We start from the raw sequence: 15,012 nt of genomic DNA, 5'->3' as shown, positions 1-15,012 counted from the left end.
TGCCAATTTTCTTTATTTTTGTTAATTTGTTTTTAACATATTTTTCTCAATTCGCTTTCAGACTATTTTGTGCAGATCCATCACATAATATTTTAAACAGTTAAACTACAGGTTGGAAAAAAAAGGTGGGGGTTAATACTTTTTCAAATGACTGTATGTCCAAAAGCCGGGTCAGTGCCTGAACTCCAACCAGTTGAAAAGATCTCGACCAAGAACCAAAGGCAGTGAACTCCATACCCAGTCAGAACTATAACAAGAAACCTGTTGACTGCTTCTGAAACTGTTGTCCAGATGCAACCTATCAGGAAAACATTTAACTAAATATTATCAGCTGGGCATCCGGTGTTTATCAGTTTAACCTTGGTAGATTAGCAAACAACCACAATAAATGTAGGCGTCCAACCAATTGTCATTGCTGCAGAACCCTTTCACTCTGGAAAAAGTATGGTTTAAACACCTCATGTTTTGCTTCTTAACAGCACCTTATCTGCACATGTTTTAACAACCACAGACCACAAATTGTAGAAGCACAAAAATAATGTGTGATCAATTTATTTTGACATTAGCTTTTTGGTGTATCACACTAATGTACAAAGTTCTGAAGATCTTACCACCCACAGGCCGTAATGAGGAAAACAGCTGCATTGAAAGACACATTATTGCCATCCCTTAACTTTGACGATCCAGTTTTACTCCAAGCCGACAGCCTGAAGCAACACACGTGTGATGGAGGAAGAAAAATCAAACTAGGATTTTCACCAGAGCGCGTCAGAAATCACTCCCCGAATTTCAGCTGCCTTTCCTTCTCTAAGCCGTGCAGCTCCCGCGCTCGATTCTTCAGCTCCTCGGCTCTCTTCTCATCCTTCTCCGTGCCGTCCCCGAGCTTGCACATCCGACTCGCGTTGGCACACCCCCACACATGTCCCAGCTCACAAGCCCTGTTGGCGTACTTAAAGGCTTGACTCATGTTCGGCGCCAGCCCCTTGGAGTTGCCCTGAATGAACAAGGAGCTGAGGTTGAAGCAGGAAGGCGCGAAGCCGCCGGCGCAGGCCTTCTCGTAATACTCCCGAGCCACCGTGGCGTCAGAACCCCCCTCCAGGGCTCGCCCGTCGTGGGCTAACAGACCGACGTTATGGCAGGCGTCTATGGACTTCTTCCCTCCAGCGTTGCAGGAGCGCATGAAGCAGGAGTAGGCGGTTTTCAGACACTTAGGGGCTCCACCTGGTGAACAGATACAGGAGAGATTGAGACTTTGCATAGAGATTCATTCCAGGCCTCTGAAAAAATATAGATTGCTTTAAAAATAGAAATATTTGTTGCTGTAAATAAATACAACATAGGTACTTTAATGTATATTTTCATTAGGCCATACAGAAAAACAAGAAATAAACATCCCAAGGTTCATTTCTACATCCTTTATGTGTTAAAGCTGTAATGCATTGGATCTCTTTACTGTGTGTTTAACAGGATCAGGACCACAGATTAGGACTTTATTAAATTAAGAATATACTGTACAAGTAAATACCCACAAGTCGGATTCATAGTACCACAATTTAAATTATATATCCTGACAAACCTACTTCTTCCTAATCATGTTTCTTATTTATTCATCGTCTGAGCAAGACATGCCATGGAGGGGTTACAGCACTTGTTTTTCAAGAGTTTATCTTTTAAGAAAAAAAACGGGTTTATTTGATGAAATATCGCTCTAATGCAAGGTAAATAAACAAAAAACAACTTTTTTACATATGCATTATTATTTGAAAGCAAAACGAAGCCATTTAAAACAGATTAAAAAATGTAAAGTAAAAAAATTAAGTCAGTCATTGCTGAAAAAGGGAACACCATCTTTCAGTTCTAGGGTGTTACATATCAGTACATGATAAAAATTACCTTATTCCGCTGTCATTATTTATTAAACCAAACTGGAAAAGCTGAAAGAAAAACTGAATCTCTAATGTTAGCAAAGCTTTATTGACACTTCTGCTCCCAGAGTAGGTCTAGGTTGACTCATTGGCTGCAAACAGATTGATCAGATTGTTTAGAAATATTCGGTTTTATCCTTTCCAAGATTGATGATAATCAATTAACAAAAAAGGAATTTGATTAGAAGCACCTGGATGCAAGATGTGTACATTTTTGCTGGGAAAAAAAGAAAGAAGACAAGTGTGGGCTTTGCAGTGTGTTTTAACACACTGCAGGCAATATTCAAGTCATTTTTGAACCTGGTTAAAACAATGTGATTGATATTGTTCCCTGATTCATAAAACCCCACACGAACAAGAGTGAGGATGTGCTTTTATTCGTCATGAAGAAGCGGGTTGTTTAAATACCTTTGCCGGTGACATGGTAAGCTCCAATTTTGTAGCAGCTCTCCGAGTGTCCATTGGTCTCACAGTTGTGTTTGAGGACTTGTGCTGCAGATTCGTAGTTTTTCTTCACGCCCTCCAAAAAGTCTGCTAGCCTCTGGCAACCTAGGGAGACGCATCAGAAAGTTAGTGAGCGAATGGCAAACACAACATGTCATCACAATCATACATCACAGAAGGGAGGGGGGGAAAAAAAACATTAAATGGAACAACATAGCATAAAAAATGATAGACAAAAAAATAATATAACTTAAAACAACACAAGATAAGGAAATCAATAATCAAAAATCTTTATCGCCATCATGCGTTACCACGATTGAATTTTGGTGAGACACACATAGCAAACATAACACGCAGACACAGAAATACAGAACGATTTCACTGTTTTCTTTAAATTCCCCCTTCCTTTGATTGCCCCAAAATAACATAAAATAAGAAAAGAAAATAACTTATGCTAAAATAATAAACACTACCAGTCAGCGGTTGAAAAAAACCCCAAAACAATAAGCTTTCAAAATAAAATAAGGCAACAACAAAATAAAGTAACAACACATTGTAAAACATAATAGCATGCCTTAAAATAATGCAACTAACAATAAACTTCTAATACTGTATAACTACAAAATTAAATCAATAAACTAGGGGAACATAAAAACAAAACTCTAAAAAAAGGGAATATAGCACGTAAAATAACATAACATTTGTATAATATATAGAAAATAGCATAGCTTAATTCAAAATAAAATAACATAGCAAATTATGACATAACTGTGAGTAACAGCAGAACAATATGAACTAACGCAGCAGATGATCTAATAACTTCCGACAGCATAAATTAGGATAAGAAGATAAAGCAGCGGAGCTCAGGTCCGCGTTTCAGCACCGCTGATCTGAGAACAGCGCGGGGGTCACCTTAAAGTTACCTTCAGGGTCCTTCTCCTTGTAGCACTGGAAGCTGTACTCCACTCCCAGGTTGTCCAGAAACTGCTTCACCTCTTTTTCATCCTCAAAGTTGATCAGACCAGCCATATCTGGACTCGTGCGGGTCAGCCGCACCACTCCACCGCGCGCTGGAGGCTGAGCTGCTTGACCTTGCTCTGCCACCGAGCGGCTTAAATGTCACCAAAGCATGAAAAAAAACCCAGGAGGGTTCTGTTAGCAATAATGCTGCAGAGAGAGTCGGCTCACATTCCCTCCTCTACCGGCGGATAACCTTTACGAAACAACTCTGGAGCCTTGGCTCTTTCGTAACCATCCTCCTCTGCGGGCTTCCGTACTCCGCAGCGCAGCTAATGTACTTCCGGTGTTATGACCTTTGTTTACTGTCCGTTCCGTCGCTTCGACCGGGGGAAAAAAATTATATGTCAACAACAGACGTCGCTTGCATTGAAAGCTCGGCTTCCGGCATTTCCCGCTCAGTGGCTCATTCTGCAGGTTTTCGGTGCTTTGGGCGACATGAGTAGCGTCACGTCGGACAGCTTCGGGTGTCTTAGCAGCGGCGGGGGGGTTTCCCAGCTCAGAGGCAACAACAAGTCAGCTAGCTAGCTAGTTAGCTAGCTGACTGTTATTAAGGCTCGTCGGTCCCGCTCCTTCCGGTTACTGTCACTCGGCTCAGCTCTGGGCCGGAGCGGGGCAGGCGGAGAGGAAGCTGAGCGGCCCCGATAAACACAGCGAGCCGGGCTGCAGGGACTCGCGCTGACCCCCCCGGTCTCTGCTGCAGGAGCTACAACCAGACTCTCCGTTTGCCTTTTGAACCATGGCTATGGCCTCGTTGTTTTTAAACGGGGTAAGTTTGCATTCGGCTGTGTGACTTTGTGTGTGTGTGTGTGTGCCTTCATTTAATAAAAAAACAACAACGTCAGACGAGCCAACGCTGTGTACTGTGGCTTCCAGGACGACGCGTCTCCGGCGGCCCTGGCAGACCTGTGCCTGACCTATGTGAGCCACAACCTGGAGCGTTTCTGCGCCAAGCTGCCTGACGGCTCCCTGTGCTTCAGGGAGGCTGTGCTCTTCCCCCAGGAGCTGGCAGACCAGCTTCTGGCCAAGATGGCCACTGAAGGTAAAGCTGACCTCTCATGATTTCTTCTCTTTTATTACGGTTTATAATAAAACTGAGTAAAAAACAAAAAGCCTTTGGAGGTGTAGGATCATCCCCTGTACACACTGCCAGTCAAACGTTTGGACACGCCTTTGTCATTTCATTGCTTTGCCTCTTTCTTTTTTTTTTTATTACTAATCTGTAAATTTGTAGTAAAGGAATTATAAGAATTTACATAGCAAACAAGACACCGTGAAATAACTAAAAGCATCTGCGTTACATTATGGCACTGTCTACTTAAAGTATATTACTTCTGTATATATATTGATTTTATTCAATTTTACTTTATTTTATTGTATTCCTATTTCTGTCTGCACCATCATCACCAAGTCAAATTCCTTGTATGTGAAAACCTACTTGGCGATTAAACTTGATTCTGATTCTGATCTTTTATGTTTTACATTCTTCAACACTCCCCTTTGTTTTTATTACTGCGTTCCACACCGGCGGCGTTCTCTCGACGAGTTTCCGTAGGTTGTCGCCTGCAGCATTCAAAGCGTTCCCAGACGCGGGAATACAAATAAAGACGAACCCTTGATCAACACGTTGTTTCCAACCTTCGGACCGGTAGTGTGTGGACGTATTTACGTTTCTTGCACTGATTTTTCAACCGCAGGGAGAAACGTTTCATCCTTGTGAAGAAGCACACACGCACACCTTTGGGCTGTTGTTGCCGTGCAGAAACAGCATATTTTTTCTCCATATATATAATCAACAGTATTACTGGTGATAGAAGTCAGTGTCGGCCCTTATTTACCCTCCTTTTGGCAAATTTGTTTATGAAAATAAACTACTTTGTCATCCACTCACCACGCAATTTCCCCTTGTTACATCCGCAAACCTCTGTGTAGTTTGTTCTTATTATTTTTAGTACTCTGCTTTATGTAGCTGCATCACAAAGCAAACCGGAAAAATACGCTAAAATGTGGGACTACGATCTTTCATAGCCTTCAGAAGGAATAACATTATGACAGCTTTTGCTACTTAGGTGTTCAGACGTCGGTCCTAAGCAGGTAGAGAACGTAGCGAGCACAACTTCTTCTTCTTTATTCCGCCCCAGGTCGTCTGAATGACAGCACCGTGGGGGTGTTTAGGAACTGCGAGTACCTGCGGCTGAGGCGAGCCCGCATCCGCACGGCGCGGATCTCCGCCGAGGCGTTCCAGAAGGCTTTATGCCCGCACAGACTGCTGGAGCTGGACGCTAGCCGGGTCAACGCCGACCTCACCATCCCCGACATCCTGCAGGGACTGGCTACCAACAAATACTGCCAGGTGAAACGAGGGGAGATGTCACTTTGTGTGGCTGAGGCGTTCTCTCCTCCTCTAACTTTTTCCCTGCCCCCTTCCTTCGACCCCCCCATTCAGGAGTCTCTCCAGCGGCTGGTCTTAACTGGACTCACCATGTCCTCTCTGGAGGAGCCGAGCTGGTATCGTTTCAGCGCCCTGCAGGGTCTGCGCTCGCTCTCCCTCGCCAACGTGGACTTCTACGACGCCGGGCTGGTTGACGTGTGCTCCCTGCCTCGGCTGGAGAGCCTGGATCTCTCCAACACCTCGGTGACCAACCTCAGCCCGCTGCTGGGCCTGAAGGAGCGGCTGCGCTCTCTGACACTACACCAGCTGAAGAGGCTGGAGATGAGCACGGCCCAGCTGCTGGGAGTCATAGGCCAGCTGAATGTACTGCAGGTTAGTGGTCACCGCTTTGGTGTTATCTTACGACAGGAAGTGCACTGTTTTCTGCGTTGTGAGACAGCCTGCTTGTGGTCAACACAGCACCTGGACATTAGCGACGACAAGCAGTTTACCTCTGACGTGGCCCGTCAGCTGCTCGCCCAGCCGGGGATCCTGCCCGCTCTCGTTTCCCTGGACGTCTCGGGGAGGAAACAGGTGTGTCCGTGACCGTCAAAGTTCTCATCCTCCGTCCCCAGGCCCGGATCGGAGTCGAGTTCTAACGCGCGTCTTCAAAAACCGTTGCAGGTGACGGATGCAGCTGTCAGGGCGTTTGTTGAAGAGAGACCCGGGATGACCTTTTTGGGCCTTCTGGCCACAGATGCTGGCTTCTCCGACTTCCTCTCCGGAGAAGGAAATCTTAAGGTAGGAATGGACACACCATGACAAGCAGATAACGTGCAGGAATTCTGCCGTGCTGAGCCACTTTCTGCATGCCAACAGGTAACAGGGGAAGCTAACGAGACGCAGATCTGCGAGGCTTTGCGGCGATACAGCGAGAGGGAGGGATTCGTCAGGGAAGCTCTGTTTCATCTGTTCAGCCTAACTCACGTCATGGAGAAACCAAGGCCTGACATACTAAAGGTAAACTCATAGCAACCAGTTCTCTTAACACAAAGTTTTCTTAAGCACTAGTTGGTCATTATTTAAGCATGACTTGCATATTGTGCCCACTCTCTGCTCTCTACTCTAATAACGTTCCCCTTGGTTTTTTCTGTTTAGCTGGTAGTTCTGGGCATGAAGAATCATCCAGCCACTCTAAACGTCCAGCTGGCAGCCAGCGCGTGCGTGTTCAACTTGACGAAGCAGGACCTGGCGGCAGGAATGCCGGTCCGGCTGCTGAGTACCATCACCCAGCTCATCCTGGAGGCCATGAGGACGTTCCCCAACCACCAACAGGTTCACCATTCCTCTACTGCTTGCTCCATGCATCTGTACTTGAGTAATATATAATATATGGATGTTTGTCTTTTTCTGCAATGAACCCAGGCGACTGGTACAGTTTACACATAATTTGGACTAACTTTTGGTTGGTTCAAGAGTGAAGCTGTTGCAAAAGAATAGTTGCTTATAGTTTTTCTTGCTGAAAACTCACAGCTTTTTTAAAAGTTTTGCTTGAGGAGACTTTCCCTTTCTACTTCACGCACACGGAAACACTCCTGCTAAAGAGCAGCATAAGGGAGCAACCCTTTCAGCATCACCAGAAGTGTAACTTATATGAACAGAACCAGCGGCCGAAACGCAAACCACATAAAGCCCAGAGGAGGTCCATGGTAAAGATGTTCAGGGTTGCATTAGAGAAAAAGAAAACAGTCATGATTCCAGGGGAGTCGGTCCTGTTTTTTTATGTTCATGCATTTCATAAGCTGACCGTAGAAGGTGACGGTTTAAAACGTATTGTAGTTGGTTTCAAAGCAGCTCAGTGCTTGTGAGAAGTTTGTTAGCGAGGCGAGCAGTAGCCGTGTACAGCACTGGATCTGAGTCTGGCCTGATGCATTGTTTTTACGCTGCATGTTAGGCATGGATTAGAATGAGATTCTGAAGATTTGATAACCTTGAATACCACAGTGTTTAAGCACAAATTGTAAAAGAAACTTTATTAGTTAATTTTTTTTGTCCAAATTAGAAAAGGAACTAATCTTACCACTGCAACAGTAATTGCACATAGTGAATCCTGCATTTCAAAGGACTTCTAATGTCTATTTAATTGTTCAAAGTGTAACGGGCAGAGCTGCGTGGCAGTGTTGCTTAATTCAGAAGAAAGAAAACCTCCCATTTTGTGTAAATGTGCATCAGACATATTTACTTGTCTGCATTCATAAAGCTAACAGGTGTTAGCATGGTTTTGTTCCGGCGTGTTGGGGAAAGTAAGGCCAGTGTAATTCTGAAACATGTGTTGTAACAGCTTAACATTTTAATACATGGAGGAACTTTCCACATCCAGAACGTTTAGCTTCCCTTTTCGTGTTTTGTTTTGACCCTCTGCAACCACATCCGTGGATCCCAGCAGAGCATTTCAGGCCACAATCTGAGGTTTTTGTGTGTTTGTGCTTTTACAGCTTCTGCAATGTCTGTTTCTGCTTTGTGCTTTTTCCATAGCTGCAGAAGAACTGCCTGCTGTCACTGTGCAGCGATCGCATTTTACAAGAGGTCCCATTCAACAGGTGAGAAGCATCTGCTCCGTCTGCCCCTGAGCGATGCTCTTCCTGCCATGTGGCATCCATGTGAGCTGTCTCTCATTTCTGTTCACAAGGTTTGAAGCAGCCAAACTGGTGATGCAGTGGCTCTGCAACCACGAGGACCAGAACATGCAGAGGATGGCCGTGGCTATCATCTCCATATTGGCCGCTAAGGTGCACGTCGCGTCTAGCTCCCAGTCTCCTCTGCATGCCAGCGCGTTTTAGTGACAGCGTTTTGCTCTTTTGCAGTTGTCCACAGAACAGACCGCCCAGCTGGGAGCAGAGCTGTACATTGTGAAGGTACCGTTCCCCTGACGTCTGAAGGAATCACCCATTTTTACAATAATATCGGGATATTTTACTCTAAGCTCATGCAACATTCTCGCTCTGGTTTGCAGCAACTGCTGCACATTGTGCGCCAGAAGGCAAATCAGAACATGGTGGATGCAACGCTGAAATTCACACTGAGCGCGCTCTGGAACCTGACGGATGAGTCGCCTACAACCTGCCGTCATTTCATCGAGAACCAAGGCTTGGATCTGTTCATTAAAGTGCTGGAGGTACACAGACGCATTAGAACATAGGCGAAAATGAGGTTCTGGCTGCAGACCCCTCGGGACAGATTTCTAAAGCAGTTAATCATCATTAACCGTGTGTTAATCAGTGCGTAGCACATTTGCATATCACTGTAGGGTACTGTGACTCACTTTTGTTTTGTTCTCGTACGCTCCCCCCCACCCTCTCCATTGCCTGACCCTGATCTCTGCAGTCTTTCCCGAATGAATCATCCATCCAGCAGAAGGTTCTTGGTCTTCTGGTAAGTTTACCACTTTTTCCAAAAACAATTACATGTGCATGATGGCCCAAATTAGGACCTCGACATTCCTTCTTTCCGCTCCGCTGTGCAGAACAACATCGCAGAAGTCAGGGAGCTGCACGGAGAGCTGATGGTGCAGAGCTTTCTGGACCACATCAGCACTTTGCTGCACAGCCCCGAGGTGGAGGTCAGCTACTTCGCCGCCGGGATCCTGGCCCATCTGACGTCACGGGGAGAGGAGGCCTGGATGCTCAGCCCGGGTCTGCGGTGCTCGCTGCTCGAGCAGCTGGTAGGAACTCAGCGCCACTGATTGACAGGAGTTATGTGAAGCACTGTGGTTATTCATGTGCGTGTCTCCCTAGCATGCTGTCATCATGAAGTGGCCCACTCCCGAGTGCGAAATGGTGGCCTACAGGTGAGTTGTGCAGAAAAACGTTACACATCGCTGTTGATTTACACGTATGCCTTGTGATTTTTCCACCCATTAACTTAAAAAGTTAACTATTGTTATAGGATATTATTCAGTTGTTTAAGACCTTCCAACGTCTCAGAGTTTAAAGTAAATCTCTCCATCGCTGCTTCTTCAGGTCTTTTAACCCGTTCTTTCCCCTGCTGGAGTGTTTTCACACACCCGGTGTCCAGCTGTGGGCGGCCTGGGCCATGCAACACGTGTGCAGCAAAAATGGTGAGACGCAGATATTTGCACTTGTAAAATGATTCCTACTCAGTAAACCTCAACTAATTTCTGTGTATGATATAGAGATCGTATGGCAAACCAACACAAACTGGTGCATAATTGGAAAGAATACATTGCCTGTTTGTTTTTTTGTTCCGTATTTGTATTTAGCCCCATTTACTCAACCCCATTACTTAATAATAATAATAATAATAATAAGTGCAACTGTTTGCCTACCCACGCTACAGGGATCCCTTTTTTGTTATTTATTCCCAACATAAATCCAGATGTGCTGTGAAGGGCTCAGTGGTTTCTTAGAGAACAAAGCATCATGAAGACCAAAGCAGGTCAGGGGAAAGTTGTGGAGAAGTTTAAAACAGGTAGTGGCTTATAAAACAATACCAGAAGCTTTTGTTTATATTATTAGATTTTTGTTCCTCATATGTAAAACAGTTGAAAATCAAAATTTCACTACATACAGAACAAAGTGTCAGGTGCCATCATGGCTTATTGTTAGAGCACCCATCCACTTTCTTTCAAGCAGCCATAGGAAGTTTAATCAAATAACAGTCCTTGTTTTGAATGTTAGCTTCTCCTAAATGTCCCAAACATATATTTTTAGGTCGCTCATTTCCTAGTACATCTGTTAGTCTTTTGTCATCAGATGTCGTCCCAGTAGCGTGTCAGCTTTGCACGTCGCCAAAAAACATTTGCATGGGCTACAACCTGTACGCGACACAATCTCCTGCAGAGCTGCTGTACAGAGAATGAGCTTTTCTTTAATTTGGCTGTAGTAAAAAAAAAATTTACTCTGTTTTTCCCACAAAATGATTTCCACCTTTTGGAGTTAAATACCAGAAGCTTTGAACATCTCCTTGAGCTCTGCTCAGTCCATCCTTTGAAAACAGATTATAACACAACTACCAGGACATGGCCACCTAAAACTGAAAGGCCGGGCGAGGAGAGCAGTAAAAAAGAGAGAAGCAGCCGAGATGCCTGTGGTAACTCTGGGGGAGCTGCAAAAATCCACAGCTCATGTGGGACAGGAGAGTAGCCAGGGACAACTGTTTGCCGCATTCTCCACAAAGCGCTGCACGTATTATTGAATTGTTGAAAGAAAATCACAATAAAAGCTCTTTGCTGTTTGTCACAAGCCAGTGCACCTATAAAAAAACAAGTGTGGTTTTATCAAATGAGAATAAAGCGTAATTATGAAGCCTGCTTGCTAAATGCTACGTGTGGAGAAAGACAAACATCTTGCCCAGTTTTAAACATTTTGGCGGCAGCGTCATGTTTTTAGGATGCTTTCCTTCTGCTGTATTGGGAAGCAGGTCAGAGTTAATGGGAGGATGATTGGAACTAAAGCCAAGACAGTCCAGGATGAAAACCTTGTTAGAGGCTGGAAAGGACTTGAAACTGGAGCAGGGGTTCAAAAGACTAGTATAGATCAAAGCACATTCATGGAGTAGCCCAGGCCTAAATTCAACGTCTTGCCAAGCTTTGTAAGTTGGCGTTCTTCATCGGTTCCCAGCTTGAGCTGTTTAGCAAAGATTGGGTCAAAGTTTCAGTATCTAGATGTGCAAAGCCGGTAGATGCACGCCCTTAAAGACCGGTTCTACAAAAGGCTAAACCAGCGGGGCTGAGTACAAATACATGGAACATTTTTCTACTTTTATGTGCTAAAGAGATTTGAAAACCATGCGTCCTTTTCCTCACACCGCATAATTACGCAGCAACTTATGCTGGTCTGGCTCGTAAAATCACAGTCAAGGTAGATTCTGCTCAAACTGCTCGCCTCTTTAATGTGGCGTTCCCACTTTGCCGCAGCTTCTCGCTACTGCAGCATGCTGTTGGAGGAGGGCGGCTTGGACCAGCTCAAGCACGTCCATAAGCACCCGAAGACCCACCGAGACGTCAAACTGCTGGCCAAAAGCATTCTGGACAGCCTGCAGCGACACAGAGCCCGCACGGGGCAGCTGGCACTCACAAGTCAACGTCCGCCCCCGCAGTAACATCACAGAGGTGAAGGAACACTCGCGGTAAGTTGTTTTCCCCCCCTGTAAGCTCACACACAGCTTTGGAGGCGTTTCATCCTTTTGTATCTCCTCTTTCAGAAAACGGTGCTCCCCGACGAAGACGTGGTCTCACCACAGGAGAGAAAGAGAGAGAGAGTGCATGCGTGGGCGACTGTGGTGCTTATTTCGCACACAAACGCTCGCGGATCCTTTAATTAAGATGACAGAGTTGGAAAAAAGAAAAAAAAAAAAACAGAGACAATGCAAACCTTTGCACACACTGACCTTATTTATTTCCTTTTGCGTTCATTTGAAAACAGAAATATTTCCGCTCGCCCGTCCCGTGATGGAAAACGTATAAATTGTGATAAGCGGAGTCTGTGTTGGTGTTCGCTCTCCTCTGCCTGACTGTGGGCGGAAAGCGCCCGACTGAGGGGCCGCTTTCATGGGCCCCGATTACGTTGCCAACTGCTTTGTGGTCTATATGGGGGGATAAATCTTTGAATATTTGCATGACACTGCTAAGAGCTCAAGCATGCTGGTGTGACTGCTCGTACTATTGATTTTAGAAAACGCCTGCACGCTTGATTGTAGCAGAGCTCTGAGCACTAAAACCATGCCTCCGGGTCTGCAGGACTCTCTTCATTTATCTGCTAAAGCCCGTGTTATTGTTACGTGACCAGAAACTCCACACGGATGCTTTCAGAGGGTCGAAACGTTCCAACAAATTGCTGATAAGTTCGAATAGGGTAAACACTGAGGTAGAAATCAGTTCTAGCAGTGGCAAAACCAGAGGCAGGCTTTACTGGGAACTTAAGTCCTGTCTGGTTTGTGCAAATATATTCTTCTGGACACAAATGGGTAATAATGATGTGGGGCAGAATAGGAGTCGTCCATTATCTCCTGGGTAAATGTTTGTATATATCTTTACATTCTGCTCCGTTTCCCAACGCGCCGGTCTTAAAGAGCTGCAATTTCTAGTGTGTTTGTGTAGAATATATACGATGAGGGCAAAGTAGTTATCTACCAATGACCGATTTGTTTGATTGCATGGATTATTCCTGGTAAGGTAAATAGGAATTATACTTAAGCGGTGACCATGTGATAGTGGCATGCCATATTATGGGGGGATGCCTCTGCTTTCCTCAGGGTTCCCACATGTTTCTTTCATTGCAGTCCCAAATATAAATTTCAACCATTTTTCATTGTTTTTTTTTTCTGTAGTATTCTGGACTTTTGAACAGAAAGTATTGAACTGTGGGAGACTTATGGAACAACACGTAGCTGAGGTTCAGCCACCTGCACCAACTTAGCTCAGCTCCATTTTAAAATCCATCCAATAAAAAACTGTTTTAACTTTTAAAAGCCTTCTCAGGTTACAGCCACAAACCTGTGTGTTATGTCGAGATTTGATGCAATAAGAGATAAAAAGTAGCTCATTATGTGCAAAGTGTAAAGAAAATAGTGCTTGGCTTTTAAACATGCTAATAAAAGCCTGAAAAGTGTGGCAGGTATTGTATTCGGCCCCTCTGAACCCAAGACGTTGTAGAACCGCCTTCAGCTGCAAGTATTTTGGGGTGTGTCATTCCATCGTTGCTCTAGTTTTATGTTTAGCATCTTTGCTTAAAGGTGAACATCTCCCGCAGGCTCAGTACTTAAAGAATGCCCCGCATTTAGCTCCATCCAGCTTCCCTGTCCCTGCAGAAGAAAAGTGTCCCCACAGCATGATGCTGCCGCCGCCATGTTTAATCTGCGGGGCACACATGTTCAGGGTCTTATAATAGCTCCACACAAAAGCATTTTACTCGTAGGCTAAAAAGCTTTAACTTTCATCTCATCCGATCAAAACAACCTTCTGGTAGTCGCTTACTTTGTCCACTCCAAGGCTTCTAGCAACCAGGACTACATAAAGCTTTATTTAAAATGTAGGGGTACAAGAGTAACACAGAGGCTGATTGCACCAGCAGTTTTAGTTTACTTAAAAAAAAAATCTGTATTTCACGTTTAGTTCATATTAATGCCCAACTTGTTGTCAGTCTGTCACATAAAACCAATAAATGATATAGTTGAAGGTTTGTGGCTGTAAGGTGGCAAAAAGTGGAAGAAATATAAGCTCAAAGGGCATCTATACTTTTTCATGGCCCTGTAGACACACCTTGGCTAAATGATCCCACACTAAATACAGCTGCTTTGGAGCACGGCCTGGGATCTTTCCCACCTTTTGAACCAGAGCTTCTGGAGGCCAGGTAAGCAGCAGAATGGCCATTTTTAAATTCAGTTTTTAGCTTTTAGATCAGTGCTTCCAAAAGTTAAGTCCTGGAGCTCTCTTGGCGTCTCACATCCACAGGTGTAACGTGCTGGAATGCTCTTCAGATATGAAACTACATAACAAAAATGCTAATGCTGCATGGCCTATTTCTCTTTTGTTATTACAGTAGAGGAGCTAAAAACAGGAATTTAAAGTCAAACATTTGCCTCTAATAATTTTGTCATTCAATGAACCTCCTAGGAATGCTCGCTTCTGCTTCTGTTTTGGAGTTGGGAAGGTCTGCCAGCACGTACTCAAAATATTTTTCAAACATAACTATCTGGAAGTAATAAATGTGGAAAAAAAGAGTTAGTTTCCTATTTTCAGAGTGCACCGGGAACCCTGGGTCCAGAGGCGACCACTTGTCTTATTTAGTTCTTAGTCTCATCTTGCATTCTATATGCAAGTAATGGCAACCTCTGTTTTACTAACAGCCCCCCAGTGCAGTCGGCAAAGCATCACTACTGTACATCACCCCAACTCCTCCGTAAGTTATGGCCTTCTGTTTTGGTTAAACCCGTCATTCAGTGAGCCTCTCTGTTATGCACCCAACTGGGACTGGATCATCAGTTTTAATAAGGATTTCTGTCACTGCCGTTGAATTTGACTGTCTGGTCCGTTGCTTGAACCGTGCTCCTGATTTAAGGCCAGTTTAGAGTTTTCGTAAGAGTTGATTTCAAATAGACAAAATGAAAGAAGTGAAAAATACTCTATGTATGCCAAGGCTGTGCCACCTTACTGCTCAGTCATGTTTTCAAGTATGAAAATAAAGAATGTATGTTGCCATGATCTGGTTTCCTCTCTTTATTTAATGGTGTCGTCTA

General features: G+C 44.5%; 2 protein-coding genes across 2 annotated transcripts; one reads left to right on the top strand and one right to left on the bottom strand.

The window, feature by feature from the left end:
- Nucleotides 1–536: 536 nt before the first annotated feature.
- Nucleotides 537–3,791, bottom strand: LOC105928898 (cytochrome c oxidase assembly factor 7). The gene is made up of 3 exons (XM_012866430.3): nucleotides 3,293–3,791; nucleotides 2,334–2,474; nucleotides 537–1,221 (listed from the first exon to the last, which is right to left on the bottom strand). Exons 1-3 carry the CDS (start codon nucleotides 3,396–3,398, stop codon nucleotides 776–778), a joined length of 693 nt encoding a protein of 230 aa, XP_012721884.2. The 5' UTR covers nucleotides 3,399–3,791; the 3' UTR covers nucleotides 537–775.
- Nucleotides 3,792–3,810: 19 nt separating this feature from the next.
- Nucleotides 3,811–14,977, top strand: zyg11 (zyg-11 homolog (C. elegans)). Its single transcript, XM_012866426.3, has 18 exons — nucleotides 3,811–4,155; nucleotides 4,263–4,428; nucleotides 5,528–5,739; nucleotides 5,833–6,150; nucleotides 6,238–6,351; nucleotides 6,442–6,558; nucleotides 6,637–6,777; nucleotides 6,916–7,092; nucleotides 8,293–8,357; nucleotides 8,447–8,546; nucleotides 8,622–8,672; nucleotides 8,771–8,932; nucleotides 9,142–9,189; nucleotides 9,281–9,478; nucleotides 9,552–9,604; nucleotides 9,777–9,874; nucleotides 11,693–11,904; nucleotides 11,980–14,977. The coding sequence occupies exons 1-17, from the start codon at nucleotides 4,126–4,128 to the stop codon at nucleotides 11,875–11,877; spliced, it is 2,235 nt and encodes a 744-aa protein (XP_012721880.2). The 5' UTR covers nucleotides 3,811–4,125; the 3' UTR covers nucleotides 11,878–11,904; nucleotides 11,980–14,977.
- Nucleotides 14,978–15,012: the final 35 nt, after the last annotated feature.

The sequence above is a fragment of the Fundulus heteroclitus genome, chromosome 9 (assembly GCF_011125445.2).
Source record: "Fundulus heteroclitus isolate FHET01 chromosome 9, MU-UCD_Fhet_4.1, whole genome shotgun sequence".
Classification (NCBI taxonomy): Eukaryota; Metazoa; Chordata; class Actinopteri; order Cyprinodontiformes; family Fundulidae; genus Fundulus; species Fundulus heteroclitus.
This window is presented reverse-complemented; position numbering and strand designations above follow the sequence as displayed.